The 26,446-nt window shown below is 46.5% G+C and overlaps 1 protein-coding gene across 1 annotated transcript in view; it reads left to right on the forward strand.

The window, feature by feature from the left end:
• Positions 1–762: 762 nt before the first annotated feature.
• Positions 763–26,446, forward strand: part of SYP (synaptophysin) — a 31,412-nt gene continuing 5,728 nt past the window's right edge. The window contains exons 1-5 of the mRNA XM_081177283.1: positions 763–844; positions 5,443–5,508; positions 19,147–19,271; positions 20,681–20,876; positions 21,852–22,043. Of these exons, the coding sequence (XP_081033409.1) occupies positions 827–844; positions 5,443–5,508; positions 19,147–19,271; positions 20,681–20,876; positions 21,852–22,043 (597 nt within the window). The 5' untranslated portion in view covers positions 763–826. The remainder of the gene's footprint in view (positions 845–5,442; positions 5,509–19,146; positions 19,272–20,680; positions 20,877–21,851; positions 22,044–26,446) is intronic.

A 26,446-nucleotide genomic window follows, 5' to 3' on the forward strand; every position in this document is an offset into this window, starting at 1 on the left:
TCCTCTTTTGTACAATGGGGGTTACTCCCAGGTAAGTGGAGTTAGGATTGCAGCCTCAGAGTGAGTATCAGCTCCCACCTTGGGACCAGGACTGGAAATGACAAGTGAAGCAGCTTCTAGGCTTGCCATATTTTAGTCTAGCAAATCACGGACCAAAATGGCACCCAGGGGCCTGTGTAACCCCAGTGCCATCCTGGGCAGGTCACATGTAGCTGGAAAACAGGCAACCGATGCTTAACAGTCGCTCTCGCCCTGTAATTTCCTACACAGCACTGTTGCTGCAATAGACAGAATGAATGCACAGCATTTCCATACACCCTGCAAAATTCCTCCAAGCTAGCAAAAAGACCTAGAAAACAAATACAATGTCTTTTTATAATTTTAATAAGCCGCCAGTCCATTTTGCAGAGAAACTGAACCGAACAGATCCCCTTTCCCCGTTGACCTTCCCTCGCAGCTCCCTCCATTGCCGCCCCTGGGACTGTAAGGGTCTCGGGGCACAGACCTGCTTCTTGCTCGCCGCTGCCTTCTACATATTGAGGGATAGGCATCAAGCACCACGAGGGTCCTGCTCCTTAGGGACACGGGCCAAGACACACAGACAGACAGACAGGCCCCCCCCCCCGCCAGCCTCCATTTCCCACGGCCCTCTTCTCCCTTTGCCCACGAAGGACATGGCTCCCGCCCAGCTTCGCCCGCCCGCCCTGTGACGTCAGCCTCCGGCTCTTCCAGCCCCCGCCCCTCGCCCCGCCCTCCCAGCTGCCCCCCCCCGCCCCAGCCAACCTCCCCGCCGCTCTGCCGCGTCGCGCTCGCCTTCCCCGCAAAGATGGAAGTCGTCAACCAGGTGAGCCTCCAAGTCAGACCCGGCGAGCAGCTCCCCGGCGCCCCCCTGGACCCCCCCCCGGCCGGGCTGCTCGGGGGCCGGCGCGGCGCTGCGGGCAGGAGCCCCTTGACGGGGGGCGGGGGGGCTAAGCCAGCCCCCCCCGCCTCGATTTGCAGCAGATGCGCGGAGCTCAGGGCGGGGGGGGGGCTGCGGAGCAATTGCTGCAGTGAGGGCGGCGGGCGGGGGCTGCTGGGATGAAAATGCCCTCGAAATAGCCGGAGCCCCCCCCCCCCGCTTCTTCCTCCGCAATGGCTTCGGAGAGGGGGCTGCAGTAACGTCGGCGAGGCGAGGCGACAAGATGCTGCCGTCGGTCATTGCTGCAGATCGGAAAGCGGACGGGGGGGGGGGGCAGGAAAATGGCTGGGCGATGCAGTAGAGCTACGCCCGGGGGAACGGCGCTTCGGGGAGCCGAAGGACGCAGGGGGGGGGGAGGGAAGGCGGGATGCTCTCCGTTGCAGTAAACAGGGGCGGGGGGAAGGTCGATCGCTGCCCCCGCACGCAAGACCCGCCGCCGGCAGAAAGCGGGGGGGGGAGGGCTATGCGGGCCGCAGCAAGTGTACCCTGGGGGGGGGGGCAGGAAGGCAGGTTGGGGTGGGCAAGGGCTGGGGGGCACGTGGAGTTGTTTTGCAAGAGAAGGGGGGGAGTGCAGGTTAGGGGTGGGGGGCGGCCTTTCTCGGCGGGGAGGCGTCGGGCAGAAGGGCCCCCACTCCGGCTGCTGCAGCAGCAGATGGTGTTCGAGAAGCATCAACATGGCTGCAGAAGAACCTCAAGGCGCAGCGGGAGGGGGAGCGGGGGATCCTGGCGGGGGGGGGCCCTCTCTTCTCTTATTTTTCCAGGATCTGTGGGAGGTGGCTGTCGGGCAATAAAGAAGGTTGGAGGGTGCAATCCGGCCGCCCCATGCTGCGAGCCCGAGGGGGCTGGCAAGGAGGAGATGCCGCGGAGGGGCGTCTTCTCACGACTCTTCCCCAGAGCAACTGCAGTCAGATGCAGGGGGGGGAGGGATTTTGCATAGGATGGGGGTGTCGCTTTCGGAGCTGCGGGGGTTGCTGCTCACTCGCTTGGGCAGCTGGCCTGGGGGAGGAGGTGCAGTGATGTATAAATTGAGCACAGGAAGGTGGCATTCATGTTTGGGGAGGGAATTTCTGGACGGGGCACCCAGAAATTAGGTTGGACTTTTGGCTTTACAGTGGGGCTACTAGTCAAGGAGTCAGAGGGGTGTCTGGTGGTGGCCATTTGCAGAACTGCTTGGTAAGGAGAGAGTCCAGAAATGGGGAGTTGAGATGTCAGTTTGTGTTGTGTTGGGAGAGGCTGCGATCCTGAAGAGGGTGTGGGCAGTTTCTTTGCATTAAGACTCTCACAGCTCAGTCTTGTGCACATTTACCCAGAAGTAAGTTCCACTGCATTTTGGAGGGTTTACTCCCATATATGGGTGCTTAGGATCACAGCCCCACTCTCGCTTTTCTCACTTAGAAATTTCACATAGCAGAGGAAAAAGAGAACACATCTCCATAAACCCCAAAAGGTGTTTGGTCAGTGAATCATAGCTGTTTTGGGGTTTGGGCAGCATCTGGTAGATAGAATGTAGCTAAATTTGGTACTGTTGGGCTTGTTTTGTCTTTTAAACATGTGTTAATGTTTGTGTGCTTTAAGGTGTTGTGATTTCAGATCTGGAACTGCTTGATGTGTGTTTGCTTGCCAAGCTGGCCCAGCTAGAGAGGCAAATGTGTGCAGCCCTTGAATGGCTGTCCAGGAGCATCTGACTCCACTATGTTAACGTCTTGGGATGGGGAACTGTTAGCTGTGCTTCTGACTAGATCCACTTTCTCAGTGGAGCGTGATAGATGTAAAGCAGGGGTGCTAATTGAGGTTACTGGTGATGGTGCCCAGGATGGGTTGTTTTGAATGTCTTTTTAGGGTTAGGGATGGTTTTGTGCAGGTGCAGCATTGTGCTGGGTCATGAGCTGGGTGTTAATTGCTCATGGGCAAGAGTGTTTTTTGCTCTGTTTTGCAAGGAGAAAATATAGACCGGTGGTTGGAGGACAGTTTGGGTCTTGGGCGATGTGCGTAGGCAGTGTTGTCGCATTGCCTCTGAGTGTGCAAATCAGGGATATGTGTGTCATAACTAGAATGGAGCTCGCCAACTGTGAACCAGTATATAAGCATGAGAGATGATGCGTGGTGGGGCTATGGGATGCACAGACTTTGAAGTTAGTGGTGATGTTTTTGTGGGTAGAGGCTGAGAAGGGGTTTATGGTTTATGTGGGTGGTGCTACTGTTGTAGTTCATGTTACTTTCACCTCCCTCCACTGGAGTGTGCAGATCATAGAACGTTATGGAGAATGGCTGTTTTGGATGGATATTGTTTCAGCCTATCCCAGAACAGCAGATAAACTCTCGAGGTGGCTTAATTAAATCACTGTCCCTTCAGCTCTGATCTGTGATATGGGGACAGTAACACTGGCCTACCTTACATAGTTGTTGTAAGCATTACTTTTATAAAATGCATGAACACATTATTTCAGTAGATGGTGAATTGCTTCCTTCAGAAGGGCAGAGTGTTTTGTGTTGTGCAAGGGAGGAGAGACTGATCTCTCTTACAAGTTGGTTTTTTTCATGGGTGTCCTGCAGGAATAATTGCACCAAGAGAAACGTCAGGGCAGAGGATGCGTCTTGCCTTGCTTTTTGTGGTCTTTGAGAGGAAATAGTTCTCTGTGGCAGCCTTCCCCAACCTGGTGCCCTCCAACTGCTTTGGCTATGATAGCATAGTGCTTGGTATGTGGTTGCCTCAATTACGGTGGTATTAGAATCAAATTACTTGTTCCTTGAGGGCATGTGTGGACAAAGTTCAGGAGATAGCCAGAAGAAAACATGGCCAAGTCAGGGGCTAACCCTGAAGCATACCAGGGCAAGTAGATGCGGTGGGAAAGAAAACGGCGTTTCCTTGTGCTCTGCCGTTTGTCACAGTGTTCCGTTGCGCCAGTAGCTGTTTAGTCCTGCTGGCCACATGACCCGGAAAGCTGTCTGTGGACAAGCGCAGGCTCCCTCAGCCTGAAAGTGAGATGAGCACCGCACCCCCCAGTCAAATTTGACTGGACTTAACCATCCAAGGATCCTTTACCTTTAACCTTTTTACCTAACCCAGGAGGAAGCTGGTGGATCATTGGGTGGAATCTGACAGATAGAATCAAAGCCAATCAATCCAGAGATTGAGCTCGGATATTACTGGCTTTTTAAACACCAGCACTGGTGGTTACCTGACAAAACTCAGCTTCACTGGTCAGGCAAATAAAAGGCTAACAGGTTAGCAACCAAAGTTATTTTGGTAAGAAAATATTGTTGTCTTTGAGTCCAAAAGAGGTTATGTGTGATATGGTTAAGATGTGATACATTAGAGAAGTGCTGTGTTAGATATTGGTGGTAAGAATGACTGAATATTCAAGACTTCTGTATTCCACAGGCTTTTTAATTGGATTCTTGATTTTATAGTCATAGCACATTTTTTGTTCCATTGTATTCCATATCCTGTACACTGCTTAGAGGCAACTCTAATTAAGTGATATAGAAATTGTCAAAATAAATGAACATAAGGTGCAAAGGTTTGGTTTTAGAGCACATAAGAGGAGCTCACCTTCTTATCTCTCCTCATGAGTCACTGATTAAAAGGAGACAGGCCAGAGCAGAGACTCACACAGAGACATGAAAGGGAGTTTCATCTGAGAGCTGGTAAATGTGCTGCATCTCTGTGATTTGGAGAAGGTTAAATGCTTCAGTTCAAACTGTGCCAAGGTGGGATAAAACCATTTGCCTCCAGCGCCGCAACCTCAGAGTCGGTCACGACTGGACCTAATGGTCAGGGGTCTCTTTACCTTTACCTTACTGGTGGAGGTTAGTTGGAAAGCCAGTGCAGTTAAGAGGCAGGCTCTTTGGTGGCTTGGTATTTTGGGCTCAAAGCAGACTCAGGGCTTTTTGTTTTTATCACCTCCGCTTCCTTGATGCTGCTGATTATGCAGTGAAGGCCAGGACTTCTGGGATATGGGTAGTGCCATGATTCAGGCATGATTCCAACTTAGCTGAATTCCTGCCGTTCTGTGCCCGATTGCCGGTGGGGTTCCAGGAACAAATTCCTTTTTGTATGCCGCTTCTGTGAAAAATGTAACCAAGTTAATTATTGTTTGGAGAACGTTTGTGATAGATCAGTCTTCACCAGCCTGGTGTGCTCCAGACACTTTGAATTGCCTCCACAGTTGCACTCAGATCCTTTTTGGGATTCTCCCAGCATAGCCAGGTAGCCTGTGACCCTGGAGGGCTCATTGAAGTAGACGGGACTTGCCCTGATCACTATAAGGCAGCAGCATCCTATACAGTTCAGTGGGAGAGCATTTGCATCCAGGCCCCAGCATTTCCAGATGAGGCTGGGAATCCTCTGCCAGAAATTCTGGTGCTCAGAGTAGACAGTGATGACATAGGTGGAACACCACAGAAGGCAGCTTCCTAGGTTCCTGGGCAGTTCCTACAAGGCAGCAGCTTCTAAACCAAACTTGTCCTTTCTCTCTTCACAGCTGGTGGCCGTCGGGCAGTTCCGGATCTTCAAGGAGCCTCTAGGCTTTGTGAAGTTGCTAGAATGGGTGAGTCCAAGTCCTCTACTTAGTCACCTTCTGTGTGGGCCAAAGACGGGCTGGGAAAGAGGCTCTCCATTCTGTTCCTCCCATTCTTTGCTGGATTCATCATCATTATCATAATTTTATTTGTATGCCACCTTTCCGTAGTTAAAACAATGCTCAAGGTTGCTTACATCATGAAAAGATTTTCATAGTTACAAACACAACAAAAGGAGCTATAAACAATAAATGAAACACAACCAAAAGTGCATAACCAAATTGCACAATTTCCATATCAGTCATAATATCTAAAAATAAAGGTATGAAAATTTAATATCCATAACAGCAAAGTCTCCCACTTTTTACTATCTGTCAGTCTTTAGGTTGGTTGTCCCAGCAGGATTAAGCTGCTTAATGCAGAGAGCTTTGAAGTATGGAACAAGGACCCATCTTGCTTACCCCACCCCCCTGCTCTGTCCCAGCAGTAGGAGCAACACAAGGAACTTGTGGCACCTTAACATCACGTGGGAACAGAAGGATAGATAGCAATAGGCTTCCTCTCCACATTTCAGAGGTAAACTACTTTGCTGGCAGGCTGCTACAGGTCCAGCTGTCCTTAACGGCACAGGAGCAGGCCAGGCTCTTGTTTACCTGCTCAGCTGGCATTCCCACATGCCACAGTCACTGTGGCAATCTGGCAGGAGGCATGGAAAAAGCAAAGGGCTGCATCCTGGAAATGATGGTGGTTTTGATGTAAAGACAGGGTGCATCTGTTAAAGTGGTGTCACAAGAGGCTCACACCTCAGGCTCGGATAGGAAAGTGTCAAAGAACAACACTGCGCTGGGGGAGGAATGGAAGTCCAAGCAGCTCATTTCACATGGTGGAGAACAGATTGTAAGACTTGAGGGGAAAAACATTTACCTTGTTCCTTGGCCTTTTGATCTCAAGTAGAATTAATGTTGGAACCAGCCACAAGATAAAAGGATGTTCTGCCACTTCCTCTGCAGCAGCAGCCAGCTTCTATAATAAAGCTTCTGCATTGCCATTAAGCAGGACATTCCATACCGGGAGTGGGGGGTACCTCACGCCTAGTAGCCAGGCCTGTCAGTATGGGCCCTAGGACTTTCCCAAGGCCGCTGCCCCTGAGGACACCCCCTCCACTGGCCCTCCACTCTGCTCCTCCAGTTCTCGTGCCTCCCTGGAATGTGTCTGTGGACTGTAATGATGCCTTTTGCTTGCCTGGATAGAGAGATGTAAGAAAACTGTGATGGACTGTACGAAAGAGTCACATTCATTGCCCCTCTCACCACAGACGTGCACCCCCTTGCCCCGCCCCAGCTTGCCTATGGGGGAATGTGCCACCAAGCTGAAAAAAAGCTTTCAATTTCTCTTCTATATGATGCAATGAATGTCCAAAATTTGACTGCTGATATTCACATGTGTCAAGAGTCCCAGACAGATTTTGCAGGTGTCCAAAAGCTCAAGATTAAAATGTGATTGTTGGAACCCAATGATATATGTGCTTTAAAAAGAAAATAATAAAATACACACTTCCACCTGGTTTGGAACATCCTTGTCACCTGAACTCCCCATTCAGTTGTCCTCTCCTCTCCATTGTGCAAGCAGAGATCTGACATGAGCGTGTGGCCTCCCCCACGGGTTAGGGACTGTCTGTCTGCAATGGAGAGCCTGCTGTGCTCAAGTAGACTCCCAGCACAATTCATTAAAACCCTGATCTTTCTGGGTTCTAGATCATGCAGCGAAACTCATTGAGTTCAGCCCCCAACATATAGGGGACTGCGGGAATGGAGATGTGCAGGAGTGGGCAATGGACACATCCTGCCCTGCTCTATGCCAAGGGAATCACAGGGCTGTGGGAAACCCAGCACATTGTTTAGTGCAATCTCCGGTCCAAATTTCTGAAACAAAAATGTCTCCTTCATGCAGGAAGGGAAGCGCTACACAGCTTTTACATAACCTACTTTAATATTTGGGAAGGACATCTGGGGCTGCTCCTTAAAATCATGCTTGAAAAAGAGCTTTCCTAGGCAAGGCCGGTTCACTTAAATGCAATGCATTCAAGCGGGCAAATGAGATCATTTCTTTATATAGCACTATCTATGCATATCGGAGGTGGGGAATCTTTGGAGTCCAGGTGTCATTGAACTCCCCAGTCAGCATGTCCCCTGGGATGTGGGAGTGGGAGTCCAGCAACAACTGGAGGTCTGTATTTGCAACAAGCAGGTTTGACAGGTCCTTATCCCTGCAACACTGACTTCTGAGCCAGTATTTGATTCATCAGTCTATACAACTGTCATTTGGGTCTCAAAGATGGGCTCACCTTGCAGCTTGAGAGGTTGTTGTGAGCTCTGCTTCCACACTGCCTCTGTCTTCACCTGGAGAGAGAGGTTGCAGACTCCCATCTCTTATGGAAGCTGCCCACCTGCACCTTCAAGTATTCCTAAAGCTTTTCATAACCAGTGGCACATCTAGACTGCCTTCTTGGCTGTGTGGATTTGAACAAATCCAGATTCTGGAGAAATACTTGATCCTTTCCCCGATAAAAGATGGAGAGGGCTTTAAAAAAAATTCATTCTTACACACATGTCCTGGAGCATTTGCAGACAACAAGCACAATAACTATTTTAAACAATATCAGTATTTGAAGAAATAGTCTCTTATCCACTGTGTATGTGGCGAGAGAGAGAGAGAGAGAGAGAGAGAGAGAGAGAGAGAGAGAGAGATATGATGCTAACATGCCTTCTTAGGATTACTGAAAACAGATTTATTCATTTACTTATTTTTGTTTTCCAAACAATGGTAATTACAACTGAACAATGAAGCATGCAGTACCTCTTGTGCAGTTCCTGTTCATTTGTACAAAACGAATTTCTGGTAGACTTTGCCCTCTGTTCAGCATTTATTTATTACATTTATATGCCTCGTTTTGTCTGAGGAGCTCAAGGCGCTGCATGTGGTTCTCCACACTCACCCCCCCCCCCAGTTTAATCCTCGCAAGAACTCTGTGAGGGAGTTAGCGGAGAGTGACTGGCCAAGGCTACCCAGTGAGATTCATGGCTGAGGGGGATTTGAAGCTGCCTTTTCCCAACTGTGGCCTGACAAGGGTGGCTTGATAAGCAGAATGATCGTCAGTAACCAACAGCAAAGTATCATTAATGTAGAAGCAAATGCCTGAAAGAACAGCCTTTCAAAAAGCTGGGAGGAGCTGGAGTGTTTTGGTGTATGAGATGGAAAATCCAGGTGCTCCTCCCTAATTGACAGAGGACACAATCCTCCGGGAAGGAAGGGGAGCTGTGCAAGAGCATAGCAATAGGTCTTGTGCAGGATAATTTCCTGATGGATGGCACCTGTGAAGGGTCCATTCTGTCTGTGTCTCTCTGCCATTCCAATTCCACTGGCTGGGGCCTCGCACCACCTCTGCCCTGATCCAGATTCCTGAGTCTTTTGTTGTGCTGGTGTTAATCTGCACATAGCAGCTCTTTTGCCTCGTCAGAGCAGCTTGTTTGCCATGCAGAGGAGACCAGAGAATCAAGCTTCAAGCATGCTGTGGATTAACTAATCTGCCTTAAAATAGACCCAAGCAGTATCTATTAGCAGTAATTCTGATCCAGGAGCCCTAACCATGAGAACAGAACTGGTGGTAGACTAATTACATTAAGGTGAAAATACATATGTAATTTTATCTGGAATGTCTTCTTAGCTACAACAAAAGGGGTTCAAACCCCTACTGTAGTACAGGATTTGCAACTGTGGTGAAAGAACCAGCCATTTTAGATCCCAAGGAGCAGAATCAGGAGTAATATCAGGTATTTTCCCCACTATGCTTAGAGTAATCTTAGAGCTCAACACAACTGCAATTCATAGCCACATCTGATACAGATCTGATAAAGCTAAAGCATTACCTTGGTTTACAGAGTCATGGTCACAGTTTGTTAAATAGGTAAGCCACTGAAAATGGAGACAAGAGAAATTGCTTTGAAAGGCTTAGTCAGAACAATCCACAAAATAATGAAATAATGCTATAAGCCACAAAGAAGGGCCGTGGTCGAGGCGTGTGGATCCTGTAGCCTCTCTGGGTCTCCTTGCAGTGCTGCTCTCACCAGCCTTAGCCAGATGGCCAGTCATGGGGGGGGGGAGTTGTGGTCCCCCAACAGCTGGAGAACCACAGGTTCCCCAGGCCTCTCCCTCACAGATAAAGGCAAGATATAATGTTTAGGTTGTTATATTATTAATTAATTAATTAAATTTGTATACCACCCTATACCTGTAGCTCTCAGGGTGGTTCACAACACAAAATTACAATATGAAAAAGAGAAAAGACATAATAAAAATAAGAACAGAAACAAATAATCCCCCCTTCTGATAACACATTTAAAAGGACATTGGCTGTCACTGAGCCAAAAGCTTGGTTGAAGAGGAACATTTTCTCCTGGGGCCTAAATATGTATCATGAAAGTGCCAGCCAAACCTCCCTGGGGAGAACATTCCACAAACAGGGGGCCACTGCAGAAAAGGCCTCTCCCTGACCTCGTGTGGAGGCGGCACACGAAAAAGGGCTTCAGAGGATGATCTCAGGTTTTATATGGAGAGAGGCGGTCCTTGAGGTATAACTTGAGGTTGTTCAAATTAAACAAACATGCACAAAGAATCAAGAGTACAAAAGTCCAGAAAAAAGATCCCTCAGTTTCCCTAATTTTCAGGGAACAAAGGAGGAAGCAAGGAACATCAGAAGAGCCTCCTGGATTAGGCCAATGGCCCACCTAGTCCAGCCTCTGGCCAACCAGGTGCCTGTGCCAAGCCCCAGAACAGGAGCTGAGCACAAGAGCCTCTGGCAGTGGAAGTGGAAGGTGGCCGCTGTGCCTAGTAGCCCTTGATCACCTTGTCTTCCATGAATTTGTCTATAAGAAGAACATAAGATGAGCCGTGGAAGGTGCTTGCACCCACCAAACACGCACCAAGCACAACAGGAGACAAAGGACTTCCATAGCGCTATTGTGTGATGAGAAGAGTATAGGGCCACAGGTTTCCGCTTCCTCTTCCAAAGATCCACAGTGTTGTTGGCATCATTAAACCTTCAACTCACACAATGTACCCTAAACAAACATGCCCATTCTGAACATTTTGCCCCAGCCCCTCCAAATGCACACACAAAGGAGAGAGAGAGAGAGAGAAAGGAAACAGTTGGGGAACTGTTGTAAAGCAGGGAACCGTGGACCAAACTGAGCTCTAATCCTACCACAAATTCAGAACATCAGCTTTCTGGGTGAAGCTTAAGCCTTCCTTGAATTGTAGAGTTGGAAGGGATCCCAAGGGTCATCTAGTCCAACCTCCTGCAATGCAGGAATCACGATGAAAGCATCCCTGACAGATGACCATCCAGCCTCTGCTTGAAAACCTCCAAGGAAGGTCCACTGTCTCCTGAGGAATCCTGCTCTGCTGTCAAACAGCTCTTACTGTTAGAGAGTTCTTCCTGATATTAAAGTTACTGGTTCGAGTCCTATCCTTCAGAGGAGGAGAAAACAAGCTTGCTGCATGTGACAGCCCTTGACATATTTGAAGATGGCAATCATACCTCCTTTCAGTCTCCCCTTTTCCGGGCTAAACACACCCAACTCCTTCAGTCGTTCCTCATAAGGCTTGGCTTCTAGACCCTTAATCATCGTTCCAGCTTGTCAACAGCCCTGACCATATGTTCCAGCTTGTCAACAACCTTTCTAGATTGTGGTGCCCAGAACTGGACACAGTATTCCAGGTATGGTCTGAACACAATGATACTATTCCCTTGATTGGGACACTAAAGTTCTGTGGATGCAGCCTAGAATATCATTAGCTTTTTTTAAAAAAAAATATTTATTAAAAGTTTAAGAATTAAAGAAAAAAGTACAAAAAAGAGAGAAAAAGAGAAAAAATAAACAATACAAATCGATACATTACAATACATATAAAAAAGCAAAAGACACAATACATCAAAACAAAAGCAAAAACAGTTAAAAGCACATCCAATATTTCCATATCTTTATCTTTCATTAACTTGTTTCATCGACCTCCTCACACCTCCCTTTTTGTGTTCTAGTTATTAATTATTTCAGCAAACCCTTTCCATCTTTCACTGTTTTCTGTCATTTAATTATCTTAATTTGTTTTAACCTTATCTTACCATTAAAATCATAAAACTTATTTATACTTAACTCCTTATAACATTTCTACTAAAGCCATATATTTTCATTCCAACTTTTTTCTAACACTCATTAATTTTGCAACATTTCTTTAAATAAATTTTTAAAACTTTTTTTCCAATCTTCTTCCACCGTCTCTTCTCCCTGGTCTCGGATTCTGTCAGTCCTTTCTATCAATACCATATAGTCCATCAACCTGGTGACCTTCTGTCCGAGGCTCTTAACTCTCTTCCATGTCCCTTCTGCAGATCTTCTTCATATTTATACATGCACTTTATCTTCTGCTGATCTTATTCTTAATTTCCTTTCTTTGGCACTGAGGAGTAGATCTCGGGGAAACTCCAACCTAGCAATGTCTTTATTCCTTCTCAACGGGTCAGCCCATTCTCCATAGTCAAAACTAAAGTCCAAAAGATATTTCAGAGCGCCACTCTCCCCCTGACCCAAATCCAGATCCCAAAGGCCAGAGCATCCCTGCGTTGGAGGATCTATCCAATTTTCCTTCTCCAATCCAAGCAGGGCTCCATCCCACCAAATCTGGCTTTCTCTAGATTTGATCATAAAGGGCAACGGCTTATGATAATCAAATTGCTTCTGTGAGGCCGGGGCTCTCTCCACTTGAATTACTTGAGGTTCAACAACAACTTTCTCCTTCGTCTTCTTCACAGCTTTCCATGTCAAAATAGATTCCTGGGTCAATTCCTGAGTAATTTCTGTATAGATATTCCCTTTTTGTCCCAACTCAATCATTTTTTGTCCCAAATTGTCAATTTTATTAATCCACACATCCGTCTTCTCATGAAGCTGTTCCAATAAAGCACTTGTCTTGCAAAATGCAATCACTAAGGCTTCTTCTGTCAACATTCTTGTCCAAGGTCAGACTCTGATTCTCACGCTCTTTAATCTCTGCAGCTGGAAAATTCCCCAGCTCCACTCCTGCAACAGTTTCAAAAGCTCCCTCTAGGGGAAACAATTTCTATTTGTATCCATCAAAAACAGATCCAGTAACAGAATTAGTTTCGATTTTCAGTTACTTTTTTTGCTCCTTTTAAGTGCAAAAGGAAACAATGGAAACAATATATTTCTCTTATTTAACTATCTGTCAACATACGTTTTATTCACAGTCAATGAACTTTCCCAAAACGTCAATCTTACTGGCAGCCCGTTCCCAGGTTCAAAACAGTGCTGATTTAACTTTCTTCACTCTCTCTCCTGCAGGCTTAAACGATCTAGAATTTCCCCCCTCTTCTCCTGCTTCCAAGGGGGGTTTAGTAATTTTAGCCGATGGAGATTTAGTCCTTTACAAAAGACTTTCCAGACTTTAGCTTGCAACGTCTTTGCTTTGATCTATTTACAAAAGAGGAAGGCGGACTTCCTGTTTGAAACCTTCCTGTTTCGATGCCAAATTAAGATGTTTAGAGATCCAATTTTCCGTTCTACTCACGGGTAGTTGTTTAAAGTCCAATTGTCCACAGGAAAAAGTCAGCGCTCTCCGGCAACAGCAATGCGGCTTCACTCCGTGAAAAAAGCAGTCGATTCAAAGCACCGCGCCGCTCACCCCACGTTGCTCCGGATCCCCGAAACCGGGTTTCCCCGCGAGTAGGGGAGGCGCGAAAGGTGCCAGCCAAATCCCACGTCCACAGGCTTCTCCCGCCTGTGGTTTTTGATGGGTCTCCGCCTCGCCGTGGCGGTCCAGACCCTAGTTTTCACGGAGCGGATTCCTCCTGATCAGAGGCGCTAACCCAGAAGTCTAGAATATCATTAGCTTTTTTTGGCTGCTGCGTCACACTGTTGGTTCATGTTCAGCCTGTGGTCCACCAAGCCCCCTAGATCCTTTTTACATGTACTGCTACTAAGCCAGGTGTTCCCTATCTTATATTATTGCAGCTGGTTCTTCCTGCCTAAGTGCAGAACCTGACATTTGTCCCTACTGAAATTCATATTGTTAGCTTGTGCCCAGTTCTCCAATCTTTTAAGGTCAATTTGAATTCTGATTCTGTCTTCTGCGGCATTAGCTATGCTTGGTGTCATCTGCAAATCTGAGGAGCATCCCCTCAATTCCTTCATCAAAGTTGTTTATAAAAACATTGAACAACAATGGGCCCAGGACAGAACCACTGGTCACTTTCCCCCAAGATGACAAGGAACCATTAAGGAATACTCTTTGGGTTTGGTCAATCAACCAGCTACAAATCCACCTAACAGTTACCTCATTCAACCCACATTTTACCAGCTTCTTTGCAATGATATATACCTGTATAAGTAAACCCTCAAACTCTGGTGTGGCATCCTTTGGGATCCTGCCACAGTCAGCATTTCTCCTGATGCTTGTTTTCAAATAAGTACAACTATGCTGGACTTAGGTAGAAAGCAGAAGGATAAGGTGGTGGTGGTTGGGAAACTCAGCTAACACCACTTCTTGTCATTCCTGCAGTAGAAAGAGAAAGAGAAGTGTATAGCAATCTGAGCATTAACCACAACAGTGTTTGGAGACCTTCTGGGCTTTTGATACTCCACTATTTCGGGCCTTTTGGCCCCATCTGCACTATGCATTTAAGGCAATATCGTGTCACTTTAAGCAGTAATGGCTTCCCCCAAAGAGTCAAGGGAATTGTAGTTTAGGCTGCTGAGAGTTGTTAAGAGTTGCCTATTCCTCCCACAGAATTACAATTCCCAGAGTTCACTGGGAAGAAGAATTGATAGTTAAGTCGCTCTAAAATTGTAGCTCTGTGTGGGGAAAGGGTGTATTCTAACAGTGCTCAGCATCCTTCATAAACTACAATTCCCAGGATTCTATTGGGGAAGCCACAGCTATTTAAAGTGGCACAATACTGCCTCTATCTCATTAGGGTCTGGGGCAATTCTAGACCTCCCTCACTGGCAAAATCTGCAGCCGCCCATGTTTTCCCTGCCAAGTAGTGCTTTGACACTTCACCCAGAAGGACTTGAGCAATGGCAATGGGGAGCTCTCCTTAGTGCTGCCACCTGGAGCACACCTAGACACTCTCCCTGGTTTGTTCTTTTGCAGATGCATGCAATTCTTGCCACAGAGGCTTTAGATAAATCCTAAATCCCTTTATCTTTCAGGCCCACCGGCAATTCTTAATCCATCTTTTCTTGTGTGCTGTGCAGTAAGTTGTCTAGAGAGGCACACCTGCATGAAGAGTTTGATAGGGTTTGTCAGTACCTTTAATGCCCTTGCAATTCCTCTGGGGCACATGAAGAGAAAGCGCAGCTTCTGCAGTGGCCTCAAGCACCTTCCCAGTGGTTTTTACCAGAGAAGCAGATCTAGGCTGCATAAGGGTGTCCTCCAGTGTAATGCTTGTCATACTATTTAGGATTGATGTATGTCACACTTACTGCACAAAGGTTTCCAACAGTCCTGCAAACTTATGAGACGCTCAACATGCACATAATCATGTAAATGGGCCCAGGATGTTTGGCCACTCCAATCAGCTGTGGTGCACAGTCCTCACCATGTTGTAAAGAGTACAGGAGTGCAATGCTCAGATTGCACACTGTTTCACTGGCACCTTTATAAATGTTGTCACCCCAAGAAACAAGCTCAGGCTGCTTGTGCAGTTCAGCCAATCCTTCCACTGCACTCCATCTAACCTGGAAGCCGGCTTCATATCCAGGTGCACCAAAAGCCCCCTAACACTGAGCGTGAATGAGTGCACATGAAACACAGGTAATGCTAATGTTACTCCTTCCATTTTGGTCAGCCATGGCTGAAGCATTACAACTCTGCTCATCCTCCTCTGGAGCCGTCCTGCCCAGTCTCCCCCTCTTTTACTGATTTATCCTATACAGTATATGCTAATAGCAAAGTCTTCAAAGATGGACCCTTATGTAGCCAATACAGCACCATCCACACAAGAGGTAGGTATTTGTAGGTTTCAGGGAACCGCAGGATTTGCCGAAACAAAATGTTAGGTGGGAAAAGCCCTAAGAAACCCAAAACCGCTCAAATGGGACCTGAACTTGTTGCACAGGCACAGAATGCCAGCTGACTCTGGAAGGCGAGGTGGGGAGGGGATAGAAATTGGAGTATCCTGAAAGGAGACCTTCCTGGCTGGTTGGCATCCTGAACAGCAACAGTCAATATGTTGCCAGCCCCATTTGTTCACTGTAATTGCTTCTTTATAAACCACTTAATTAGAATGATGTTTAAGCTCCTCGCTATAAAATTCACAATGACATTCTTTAAAAAGAAAGAAAGAAACCAGTTTCATCAACCATCAAAGCAAAGCATGCACTTAAAACCCTGGGTATCTCCTTCCTCCCTGAAGCGTTCTTCTTCTGCACTCTGTGCTGAGCGCAGGAATGGCGACACAAACTCGACGGGTGGCAGACGGCAAAGTGGGTCAGGTGCTGGGTTAATATCTGGTCCCTGCTCAGCCACTGGAAGGAGGAGATTAAAGGGAGGGGGAAGAAGACTCCCCTCCCCTCCTCTTTATATCTCTCATTTTATACTGAGCTCACGCTCAACTCTAAAAATACCTATGATTGCACACTGAGTTTCTCAGCTGATCCGGGATGACCGTGAACCAAAAGCCTCCCCGCCCCCAGGCTGGGATTACTGCTCCGAGCCCCAGAAGGATGCAGCAGCAGCAGCCACAGCTGGAAAAGAACCATCTGTCTGTTTGCTCCCCAGGGCACCTCCTGCTGGCCTAAGAAAAGCCAGTAGCCCAAGAAAGTCTTGCGTTCCTCTCCGCAGGGGCTGGTCCTGCCTCTACAGGGGAGGAGGCAACTGGTGCTCAACTCTGTGACATTATGTTTCCAGCAAGAGGGCATTTCATGAGAAAGGAGTGTTTGGCTGTGAGAAGGGAACGTCCTCTAAAATCGTGTGTGCAGATGTGTGCATACATTGTGCGTCAAGAGCCAAGGCACATAAAATGGCACAAGGTGGACCACTCAACTCAAATAAACGTCAGAGAAGAATGATTAAGGTATCCTTCATTAAAAAAACCTGGAGGCTTTCCTTCTGGGAATACTAGGCCCAGACATACCTAGAAAAGCGAGGGAAATATTATTGTAGCTGCAAGAATATTAATCGCTATGAATTGGAAAGGAGAGAAAATTCCAGCTAAACTGGAGTGGCAAAGTAAACTGCTAGAATGCGCCGAGTTGGCAAAAATGACAGAGAAATTGAGAGGTCATACTGATCAAACATTTATTAAAAAATGGGACATGTACAAAAAATACCTTAAGGACTATTGTAATAATATGACATCAGTGGCAGACCTCAAATGACTTCTGTGGTATGATTGATAATTATAAGACAATATATTACTGATGAAAATTAACAAAAGAAAATGAAAACAAACAGTGCGCTAGATAGATTAAGTGGTAGGTGCACAATGGGGTGATGGGAAGTCATTAGAAATGCAAGAAGACCTTATTGTGATAGGATGTAACAAATATTACCATTTTCTTTTCTTTTTTCTAGATAAACCTTTTGTTCGTTGTTTCCTTTTAATTTCAATAAAGCATTAATGCAAACAAAAACAAATAAACGTCAGAGAAACTTGGATGCGCTCCAGATATTAAGTGCCGCCTCATTCCTTTTTAAGGCCTAGTTCACACAGAGATGGTTAATCTGAAACTGGGCTGTACATCAAAGGCAGGACACTTGGCCCTGCAGATCACTCTTGAGTATTTTATTTACATATTTATTTATTGCATTTTTATCCCACCTTCCTCCAAGGAGCTGAAGGTGGCATGCAGAGTTCTGCTCCTCCCTGTTTTATCCTCACCAAAACGCTGTGAGGCAGGTCAGGTGGAGAGTGAGTGACTGGCTCAAGGCTGCCCAGTGAGCTTTGTGGCTGAGTGGAGATTTGAACCCTAGTCTCTGAGATCCTAGTCCAACACTCTAACTAGCAACATCTTTCCCATCCCTGCTGTGCAATGTCAGCACACACGACATGATGGCATGCACAAAAATCCCTTCCACATAGAAAACGAGCATGTCAGCAGAAGCGGGTTCTAATGGGGTGTGTAAAGTTAGGAAAATAAAGCTTAGACAAGATTGGGTCTCTCTGAGTCAAACCTCAGTTGTCGAACGTAATCCATTCTGGAAGCCTGTTCAGCTTCCAAAATGTTCGACTACTGAGACGCAGCTTTCGATTGGTTGCAGGAGCTTCCTGCACTCAAGCAGAAGCTGCGTCGGACGTTCAGCTTCCAAAAAATGTTCGAAAACTGGAGCATTTGCTTCCAGGTTTTTGGCTTTTGGGAGCTGAAATGTTCCAAATGGAGGTGTTTGGGAGCCAAGGTTTGACTGTACTGCCACTCTGTCACCTGGACCATCTCTGTTTCCGAGTGCTTAGAATATGCCTACATCAAAGGCATATACGTGGTTCAGTATTTATTCCCTTTAAAGAGGGTGAAGCAACTGTGTTCCAGTGATGGCAGAGTGAGGCAGCGTTGGCATTCTCTAACAGACTTTTCAGCACCCTCAATGAGCTATAATTCCCAGGAGACTTTGGGAGAAGCTGTGAAAGATAAGTTGTGGTTATAAATCATATTTGTAGCAGTAGCTGACCCGTATTTTCTCCCACTACCACCACCCTTAACAGCTTTAATAGCTAGAAATGAAAACTCATATTCATCTGTTCACATCAGAACCAAAGTTTAATCTTTTTCCTAGGTAACAGGGGAATGCAGCTGGGTGTGTGTGTCAGTTTTGAGTGGAAAAAATGGCTGAACAGAGAGAAGATTCCTGCTTGTTCCAAGGGGTTTCTACCCACTCTTAAACCACCTCGTTGATGTTATAATATGCACATTTGTGCACTAACACCTGCTGCCATATTTCCCATAGCCACCGCTTTGTTGTTGGAAGCTTCCAGTAACTAGCAATGATCTTAAGTGCTGCAAGCTACAATTTTACAATCTTGTTTCCTTTGTATAACAGCCTACACTTTCTCCAATAAAATAACAAGTGTTTCCAAAGGGAGTTATCATTGCATTTTAAAACTTTTATAACTCCTTCCCAGAAGTGCAGATTACTTATACATGACCATCAAGTAGGTTTGAAATCTATGCCATTTCTTACCACACATCAACTTTTTGCTTGTGCAGTGCCATACTTTTTTTTAACCATTGCTGACCTGTACAATGGGTACAATCATTTATGAAACCAGTGGGTTTCTGTGTGAACATTTCTAGGCCTCTTTCCTGCAGCTCCTCCTCCTGTCTCACGCACCACTAGTTGTCTTCCTACACGGAATAATACCATGTGTATGTAAGTTGTCACATGTGGTGATGCTAACTGGTGGTAAACCATGGCATTAAGACACAGGGATTTATGCTCGGGTAGAATTGTCATATCAAACTATACTGGGAAGTCAAGTAGGATCCTTTGTTGATCAGGATCCACGTAGAAGATCAACGGGTTGTGGTGAGATGGCCCGGGATCCTCTGAGCACTGACATTCGCTGCCTCTCTCTCCCCCCCCCCCCTCTCCAGTTCTTTTCCATCTTTGCATTTGCAACATGTGGCAGCTACAGTGGAGAATTCCGCCTGAGTGTTGAATGTGCGAACAAGACCGAGAGCGATCTTGATATAAAGGTGGAGTTTGCCTACCCCTTCCGGTGAGTTGAATCCTCAGCAGCGATTATTCAGAGGCAGATCCATACAGTTTTATTTATTCATGTATTTGAAAATTTATAACCCACTCTTTCATAAAATATAACAAGGCAGCTTACAGCTTGTAAAATACAATTTCTTGTATTTTTTTTAATTTCCATTTATAACCGCTTACTGTCCAAAAGATCTCACAGTGGTTTACAGTAGATAAATCCATAAGCTTATATATACTGTAGCCAATAAGCACCATGAAACCATGTCAGATGAGTCACAATTCAAAATATATAAGCAATGTCCATATACATAAAGGTAATATAAAAACAGAACAAATCAGAGCGCGCCACAATATCAAATTTCCATCTATACAACGTACAAACACTCACCATCCATTTCACACAACCATTCCCTGTCTCAAGCATCCCCTCCATCAACCACTCAGGCATAATCCACTCACACCCAACAACATCACAACCCACACACAACAGGTCATTGCCAAGCACACATACATAAGATGCTCCTAATCTCTGAAGCACTAATGGACTCATGCCCAACCCCACTGAACGATGTACTCCTCCTCTCCCATCTCTCACCTGAGGGCCTGTACCAGAGCAGGTATAGTGCTGCTTCCATCCACTCACTCCCAACTACATAAGCATAAGACGCATGGTGCTGCACAACCTCAAAATCTGGTAAACACACACTGGTAGCAGACACAGACGTCAAGCTCACACTCAGTAAGCGCACACAGATCCTTGCATACCATGGGGGGGGGGGAGGGCAGCCCCTGCTATGGTGTGAGAAGGGCAGCTAATCCACCATCAAGGGCAAGGAATTTCTCCAACCACAGTGGAAGTGGTGACTGCAACACCAAGCCCCAGCTGTTGGGAGAAGGGCTGTTCTCCCCACCTCCTGCCTTGAATTTATTTGTTGTTCATTTAACACTTATGTGTGCAAAATGCAAACACAACCAACAACTTTCCCCAAAAGCAATTCTTGGTGCAATGCCTTAGCATTGTTTAAAGAACCTCATATAAGAAGGCTGGGAAAGACCTTGGCTTGAGAGCTGCTGTCAGTCAGACTAATCAGTGATTTGGTATAAGATAGATTCAAGCACTCCTCCCCTAAGTCATTCATAATTGCACAATCCTCTAACTCAAAATTCAGCTTCTCTTGGCACCAGATGTGTGTTGCTTTGGTGCAGAATTCAAACAGCAACAGCCCAGGGTATGTACAGCTCTGATGGAAGGTGGTGGACTTAGAGGTTTTTAAGCAGAGGTGGGATGGCCATCCGTCATGGAGGCTTTAGTGGAGATCCCTGCATTGCAGGGGGCTGGACTAGATGGCACTTGGGGTCCCTTCCAACTCTCCTGTTCTGTGATGCTATGATGACTCTCACTCTTTTTCTCCATCCCAGGCTCCACCAGGTGTATTTTGAAGCTCCTACTTGTAAAGGGAACAAGGATAAAGTTTTCTTGATCGGAGATTGCTCCTCCTCTGCTGAATTCTTTGTCACCATTGCTGTCTTCGCCTTCCTCTACTCCCTTGCCGTTATTGTAGTCTACGTATTTATGCAGGACAAGTACAGGGAGAACAACAAGGGACCCATAATTGTGAGTGCCCAAACTCCAGGGGGTGATGCAACATGTGGCTGACTGCAGGGACAGGATGACCCAGGGACCCTTTAGGCAACTGCCCCAAACCCTGACACTTCCTAACAACCAGAAGCAGACGACACAGCAGCTGAAGGGTGCTGTGAGTAGTAGCACATTAGGAAAGCCTGTTGCCAGGGCCACCTCGGCCGTTAGACCATTGGCCATTAGCAGTGTCTAACTCAGTAGTGGCAACATTATGAGATAGTTATATTCTGAGTGGGTGGTCAAGAGGGCAAGGTGCTTGTTTTTCTGCCTCATATGCTGCAACATAAGGGCCATAAAACATGGTATAGGGATGGAGGGGATACGGCAGGGTTTCTAAAGTATTTGGACTACAGGAAGAAAGTTGAGTCAAGAACTGAAGTTCTGAATATGGATGATGGTGACCCACCATGCTGGGTGCAGCCAGCAGTGATGCACGAGGGGCTCAGCAGGGGCTTGACGAACCATTTGTGTTTGTTGGGCTAGCTACCTGGGGCTTTAGAAACAGTGGCTTGACTGCGACCAGCTGGTGAGTTTACTGCACACCAGAAATTCTATGTGTGTTTCCACCAATTCTGAACAGACCAGAAGGTCCTGGGAGCAAGTGTGAAGCCGGAGGCCCAAAGCAGCTAAGGAGCTTTGCAGCAGGAACTGGGTCTGGGTTAGGGAATCTGGACAAGTGGGGGGGGGGAGCTCCATATTTAGCCCAAGCTGAGTGAGACACATCCAAATGGACAAGTATCACCAGCGCAGTGGTTTCACCGTGGGCCCTGGTGACTCCACCTCTTCCTGGATTTTCTTTGGACACTGGGTAGTGTCTTTGGTCCAGGGTCTGAGCACCATTGGGTCCTAACAATCCACTGGTAGCCACTTGCTTCTCCTACAAGGACCTGCCTCATCTTTTGGCAACCATAGTTGTAACCTCTTGCCCTCCCTCACCCCCCACTGCAGGATTTCATCGTCACGGCTGTTTTCACCTTCATGTGGTTGGTGAGCTCCTGTGCTTGGGCCAAGGGCCTTTCAGATGTCAAGGAGGCCACTGACCCTGACAATGTGATTGAAGGCATGGCTGTGTGCCGGAGTGAAGGCAACAAGTGCAATGAGCTGCGGGAGCCAGTCACCTCCGGCCTCAACACCTCTGTGGTTAGTCCTCCAAGCACTTATCTGCTTGCTTGCTTGCTTAAATGTTTTATATACCCCTTAACTACTATAATCTCTAAGCAGTCTGCAAAGATACAACCCAAAAACAAAAACAAGTTAAAACTGTAAAATGGAACCTCGGTTAGAATACCAGATGGAATTTTAAAAAGTCTTCAGTAGGTGCCAGAAGTTCAGTGGGGAGGTGATCTGTCTGACTTCAGGGGTTTATGGAAGGGAGTTCCATAAGATTGGTCCCACAGTTCTGAAGGCATGGCTCCAGCTTGATCTAAGTCATGGGGGATTATTAGCAGTGATTCCCCTGAGGATCTCAGTGACTGAGCCTAAGGGCAGCCAGGGCAGACTCCTGAGCCCTAGGAAGGGCAACCTGTGTCTATTTGTACTCTGGCCTCTAAGAAGGCATCTTATAGCCTGTGCTTTCAGTACCAGTTCCAGATTTTGGAGAGCCCTTGGGCAAGACACCCTCTTTCAGTGAGTCAGACGCCACACTAATGTTCTTGCTGCTGCTACTCGCTGCTTGCTTGCTTGCCAGACAGATTGGTGCCCCTCCCCTTCACCACCCCTGTTGTCTGGGCCAGAGCGAAAGGGGGGTGAGCAGGTGAGGCGGGGACAGGGGTGGAGAGGAGGAGCAGGTCCAGCGGCCTCGTGCCAGTTGTTCAATATGGGCCCTCTGCCAATGCTCAGCCATGCCAACCCTAGATGCCAGTTCTGGGTGCTTTTGAGTATTCAGCTGCTGTAAAGGTGTCTTATGTGTTTTGTGGTGGTGGTGTGTGTGTGTGTGGTATTCATGTGTATATATGTAGTTCTGTATTTTGTAGGGTGGTAGATCATTCATGTTTCCTCAAAGTAAATCTGCATAGGACACCACATCTTTAATTTGGTTTTAAAATTAATCCATTTGAAACTTTAATTGAATAATCATTGGGGCCCATTTTAATCACTGGCAACAACTTTTTGTCAGTGGGACTGAGAGTTCTTTAATTTGGGCGTGTTTTACTGGTGTTCATGTTAGTGTAAGAGAATAACAATAATCTATGCCTGCAGTAATATGTGGGTATGTGTGTTTGCCAATGATTGATTGATTGATTGATTGATTGATGTTCTTTATCCACCTGTCAATGAATATTCTCTGGGAGACTTACAACAAAATGATACTAAAATATGATATACAAAGAATTACAAACAACAATAAAAATAAATTACAGCAAGAAATAAGAGGAAAAGATGTTTGCTTTCTGGACAGAATTGCTTTTGTTCCAGACTTCCGGGTTAGCGCGATCGGCTAATGGCGGATTCCCTCCGAGCTCCGGAGGGAATCTGCTTGACAGGGGCCGGGTCTTGCCGTGCCGGCGACATGGGGACCCTTAAAAACCACGGGCGCAGATGCCCGTGGACATGGTGACTCGGCGGGCTCCGTTAGCGCCCTCCCGACCCGTGAAGGAGCCTTTTTAAAGGCTACGGAACGGGTGACGGGGAGCGGCGTGGTGCTGTGAGTCTTCTGCTTCCCCTGCCGAGCGAAGCCGCATGCCATTTGTCAGAGAGCGCTGACTTCTTCCTTCTAAAATTCGGACTTAAAATCAAGAACAACAACCCGTGAGTAATTTGGAAATTGGATTAAAATTATTTCGTTTGCGGATTTGGTACGAGCGGGGGAGGTGAAAAGAGGAAGTCCGTCTCCCCCCCATTGTAAACAGTTTAAAGCAAGGATCTGCCAACTAAGGTTGCGAGAAGAGCTGCTTTTTCTTCGTGATTGGACAAAAGATATTAATTCCACAGATTTAAAAGTCTAAGTTATTGTGCTGGAGGACAAGAGTCTATTTGTTTAGATCAAGTACCACTTTTCTCGAGTCCGGGAGTAACCCGTGAAAAGAGCCTGCTGAGGATTTACAGAAAACTTTTGACAGCTGTCAAATTAGCTGTCAAAGTCGGGAAAAACTGAAAGCTTTAGCTTTAGCCGGTTATATTGCTACAAAGTATTGAAAGTAAAGAAAGATTGATACAAATAAATTTGACTTTTGGATCGGAAGTGAAAGGAATATTAAGTAACCAGAATCCCTCTAGAGGGGATTCACGGACATTACAAGAATGGAAATAGGTCGGAAAATACGAGCTGATCTGCAAGAGCTTGTCTTTCTCATGGGAAAGCTGCGGAAGATGTATGAGCAAGGCCATGTTTTGTCTACAAGTCCTACAAAACCGAAGTCGACAGAAAATATATCTACTGAGTTGGAAAAGGACTTGATGTTCAAAACACAGGCAGCTGGACAAGAAAAGAAACCAAAGATTGAAGAGGAGGAAAAGACACTTGCTGAACAGGAGGAGCAGAAAGGAGGGGTGGCCGAAATGCTACAGAAGACAAACGAGAGCTGGGGACCTGTCAAGACGACTTCAAGCTCGACCAAGGTGAAAGCTGGACTATATGGGACATTTAGATTTAAGAAACAGAGTTGGAACTCCACCTTTAAACAAGTAGGCCTGGCTGGAAGAATCATGGTCAGTACTGAGAAAGTACTTCTTCGAGTTTGGGTGTTAATCATAAGAGACCTCCAAAGAAGCCAGCTGGAAGGGACTGAGAGAGATTTGAGAGCCTCGGACGTAAGGTCACCAGGCTAAAAAGATGGACTAATGGATTTTGGTTTGGGATTGAAACCGTTTTTTGTGTTTTTCTTTGTTTTTCTGTTTTGTCTTTTGTACCTTTTGAAACCTTAATAAATATTATTTTTTAAAAAAAGAATTGCTTTTGTTCATTTATATATATATTGCATATTTACTCAAATGTAGATCCCACTGAGTTCAGTGTGGCACAGGACCCCAAGCAGACTTGAAGAAATACAGCCTTAAAAGAGAAGCTTGGAACATTCTCTAATCTTATTTTATAATCTGCAAAGATGATGGTACAGCTGCTAGTTTTCAGAAGAGTAGCTGTGTTAGGGGGAACTGACAGATGTCAGTGCTCTGTAGGTAGTGCTTGAAGATGAAGTCCATAGTTTCCCAGGGTTGCCAGAACAGATCTCTCCCTCTCCCTCTCCAAACTGGCTGATGTATCAGTGGGGTGGAGGGGAGGTAATATTTGACTGCTGTCTCCAGAGCAGTGACTAAGGGGGAAAGGGAAGACCCTCATCTTGCATCCTTAACAGAATGTTTCAAGAAGCAATGGCTGAGTCCCCATTGCCCCAGTAAGGCTAGGAGTCTTCCTTCCCTGGTCGCTTGGCCATTTACTGTCTTCTGCCTCACCTCATCAGTCATGTTGACCAAAATAAAGCCAAAGTGATTCTTCAGATGAGATATAATCTGGTGTATGTGCTTATATAAATCAACCTTCAGTTTGCAGCGGCAAAAATGAGTGAATGATGGGAGGCCTGAGATTTAACTTTTGTGAATGTGGCTGTTGGTGGGAGCCTTTCCAAGGGAGCAGCCCTGCAGCAGCCCTTTAGCTGATCAACTTGTGGCTAAGCACCTATGAATAAATGAGCTGCAATGTTTATGAAATATTAGGGCAAATGGTAATCTTCAAACTGTTGCAGGGAAACCTTTGGGGGTTTCCAAGGAGAAGGACCTAATAAAGGACAGTCCTCCCTGGTGGCACTTGCCCACTCGCACCCCTCTTGCCCTGCAAACAGGCAGCATCAGCTGAGTATTGGATGTGATCCAAGGGCAGGGGAGGCACACACAGTTAACGTGGTTGTCTTCCTAAAACAAAACAAAACTATGCTCTGAGAAGCTCTAGGGTTCTTGCAGATTCTCTTCAGTGAGAAGGCGGGAAAGACAGCAAATAGGTAAAGCATCTGGTTTCAGGTTCAATCCCCAGCATCTCCAGGTTAAGTTGGGAAAGACTCCTGACTGAAACTCTGCTGCCAGTCAGTGTAGGAAATACTAGATGGGCTAAGATCCTAAGGGCTCAACCAGACTAACCCGATCTTTGTCACTGAATCGGAGCAAACGTCAGTTGGGTTTTCTGCAGATTGACCTTTGCTCCAATTCAGTGGTAAAGAGCAGATTTCCTTGGGGAAAGTGGGAGGGCAAATAGGAAACTGCTCATACCTGTGCTTTCCAGGCACAGAAGAAGTGGAAATGGGGACAAGCCTCTTTAGTAAAGCAAATGTGTGTGGGTTGCAGCATGTATGCATGCAGGGTGCCCATGCAGGGTTTATTTGTTTTGCAAATGGGCTTCAAAAGGTTACTGGCCCCTGTTTTGCTGCGTTAACATGAACGCCCACCCAGGGAGGCCCAAGACATTTTGCTGCTCGAGGCAAATCAGAAAACGGCAGTCCTCCCAGGAATGGTACTTTGCTAAGAGTGCTTTAACAAGTGGCAGCAGGAGCAGCATTGGTGGCAGCAGTTAAACCCCTCATCCGGCTTTGGGTGGGGACGATACTGGGGACCAGTGC

This window comes from Podarcis bocagei, assembly GCF_964188305.1.
Source record: "Podarcis bocagei genome assembly, chromosome: 17".
NCBI lineage: Eukaryota > Metazoa > Chordata > Lepidosauria > Squamata > Lacertidae > Podarcis > Podarcis bocagei.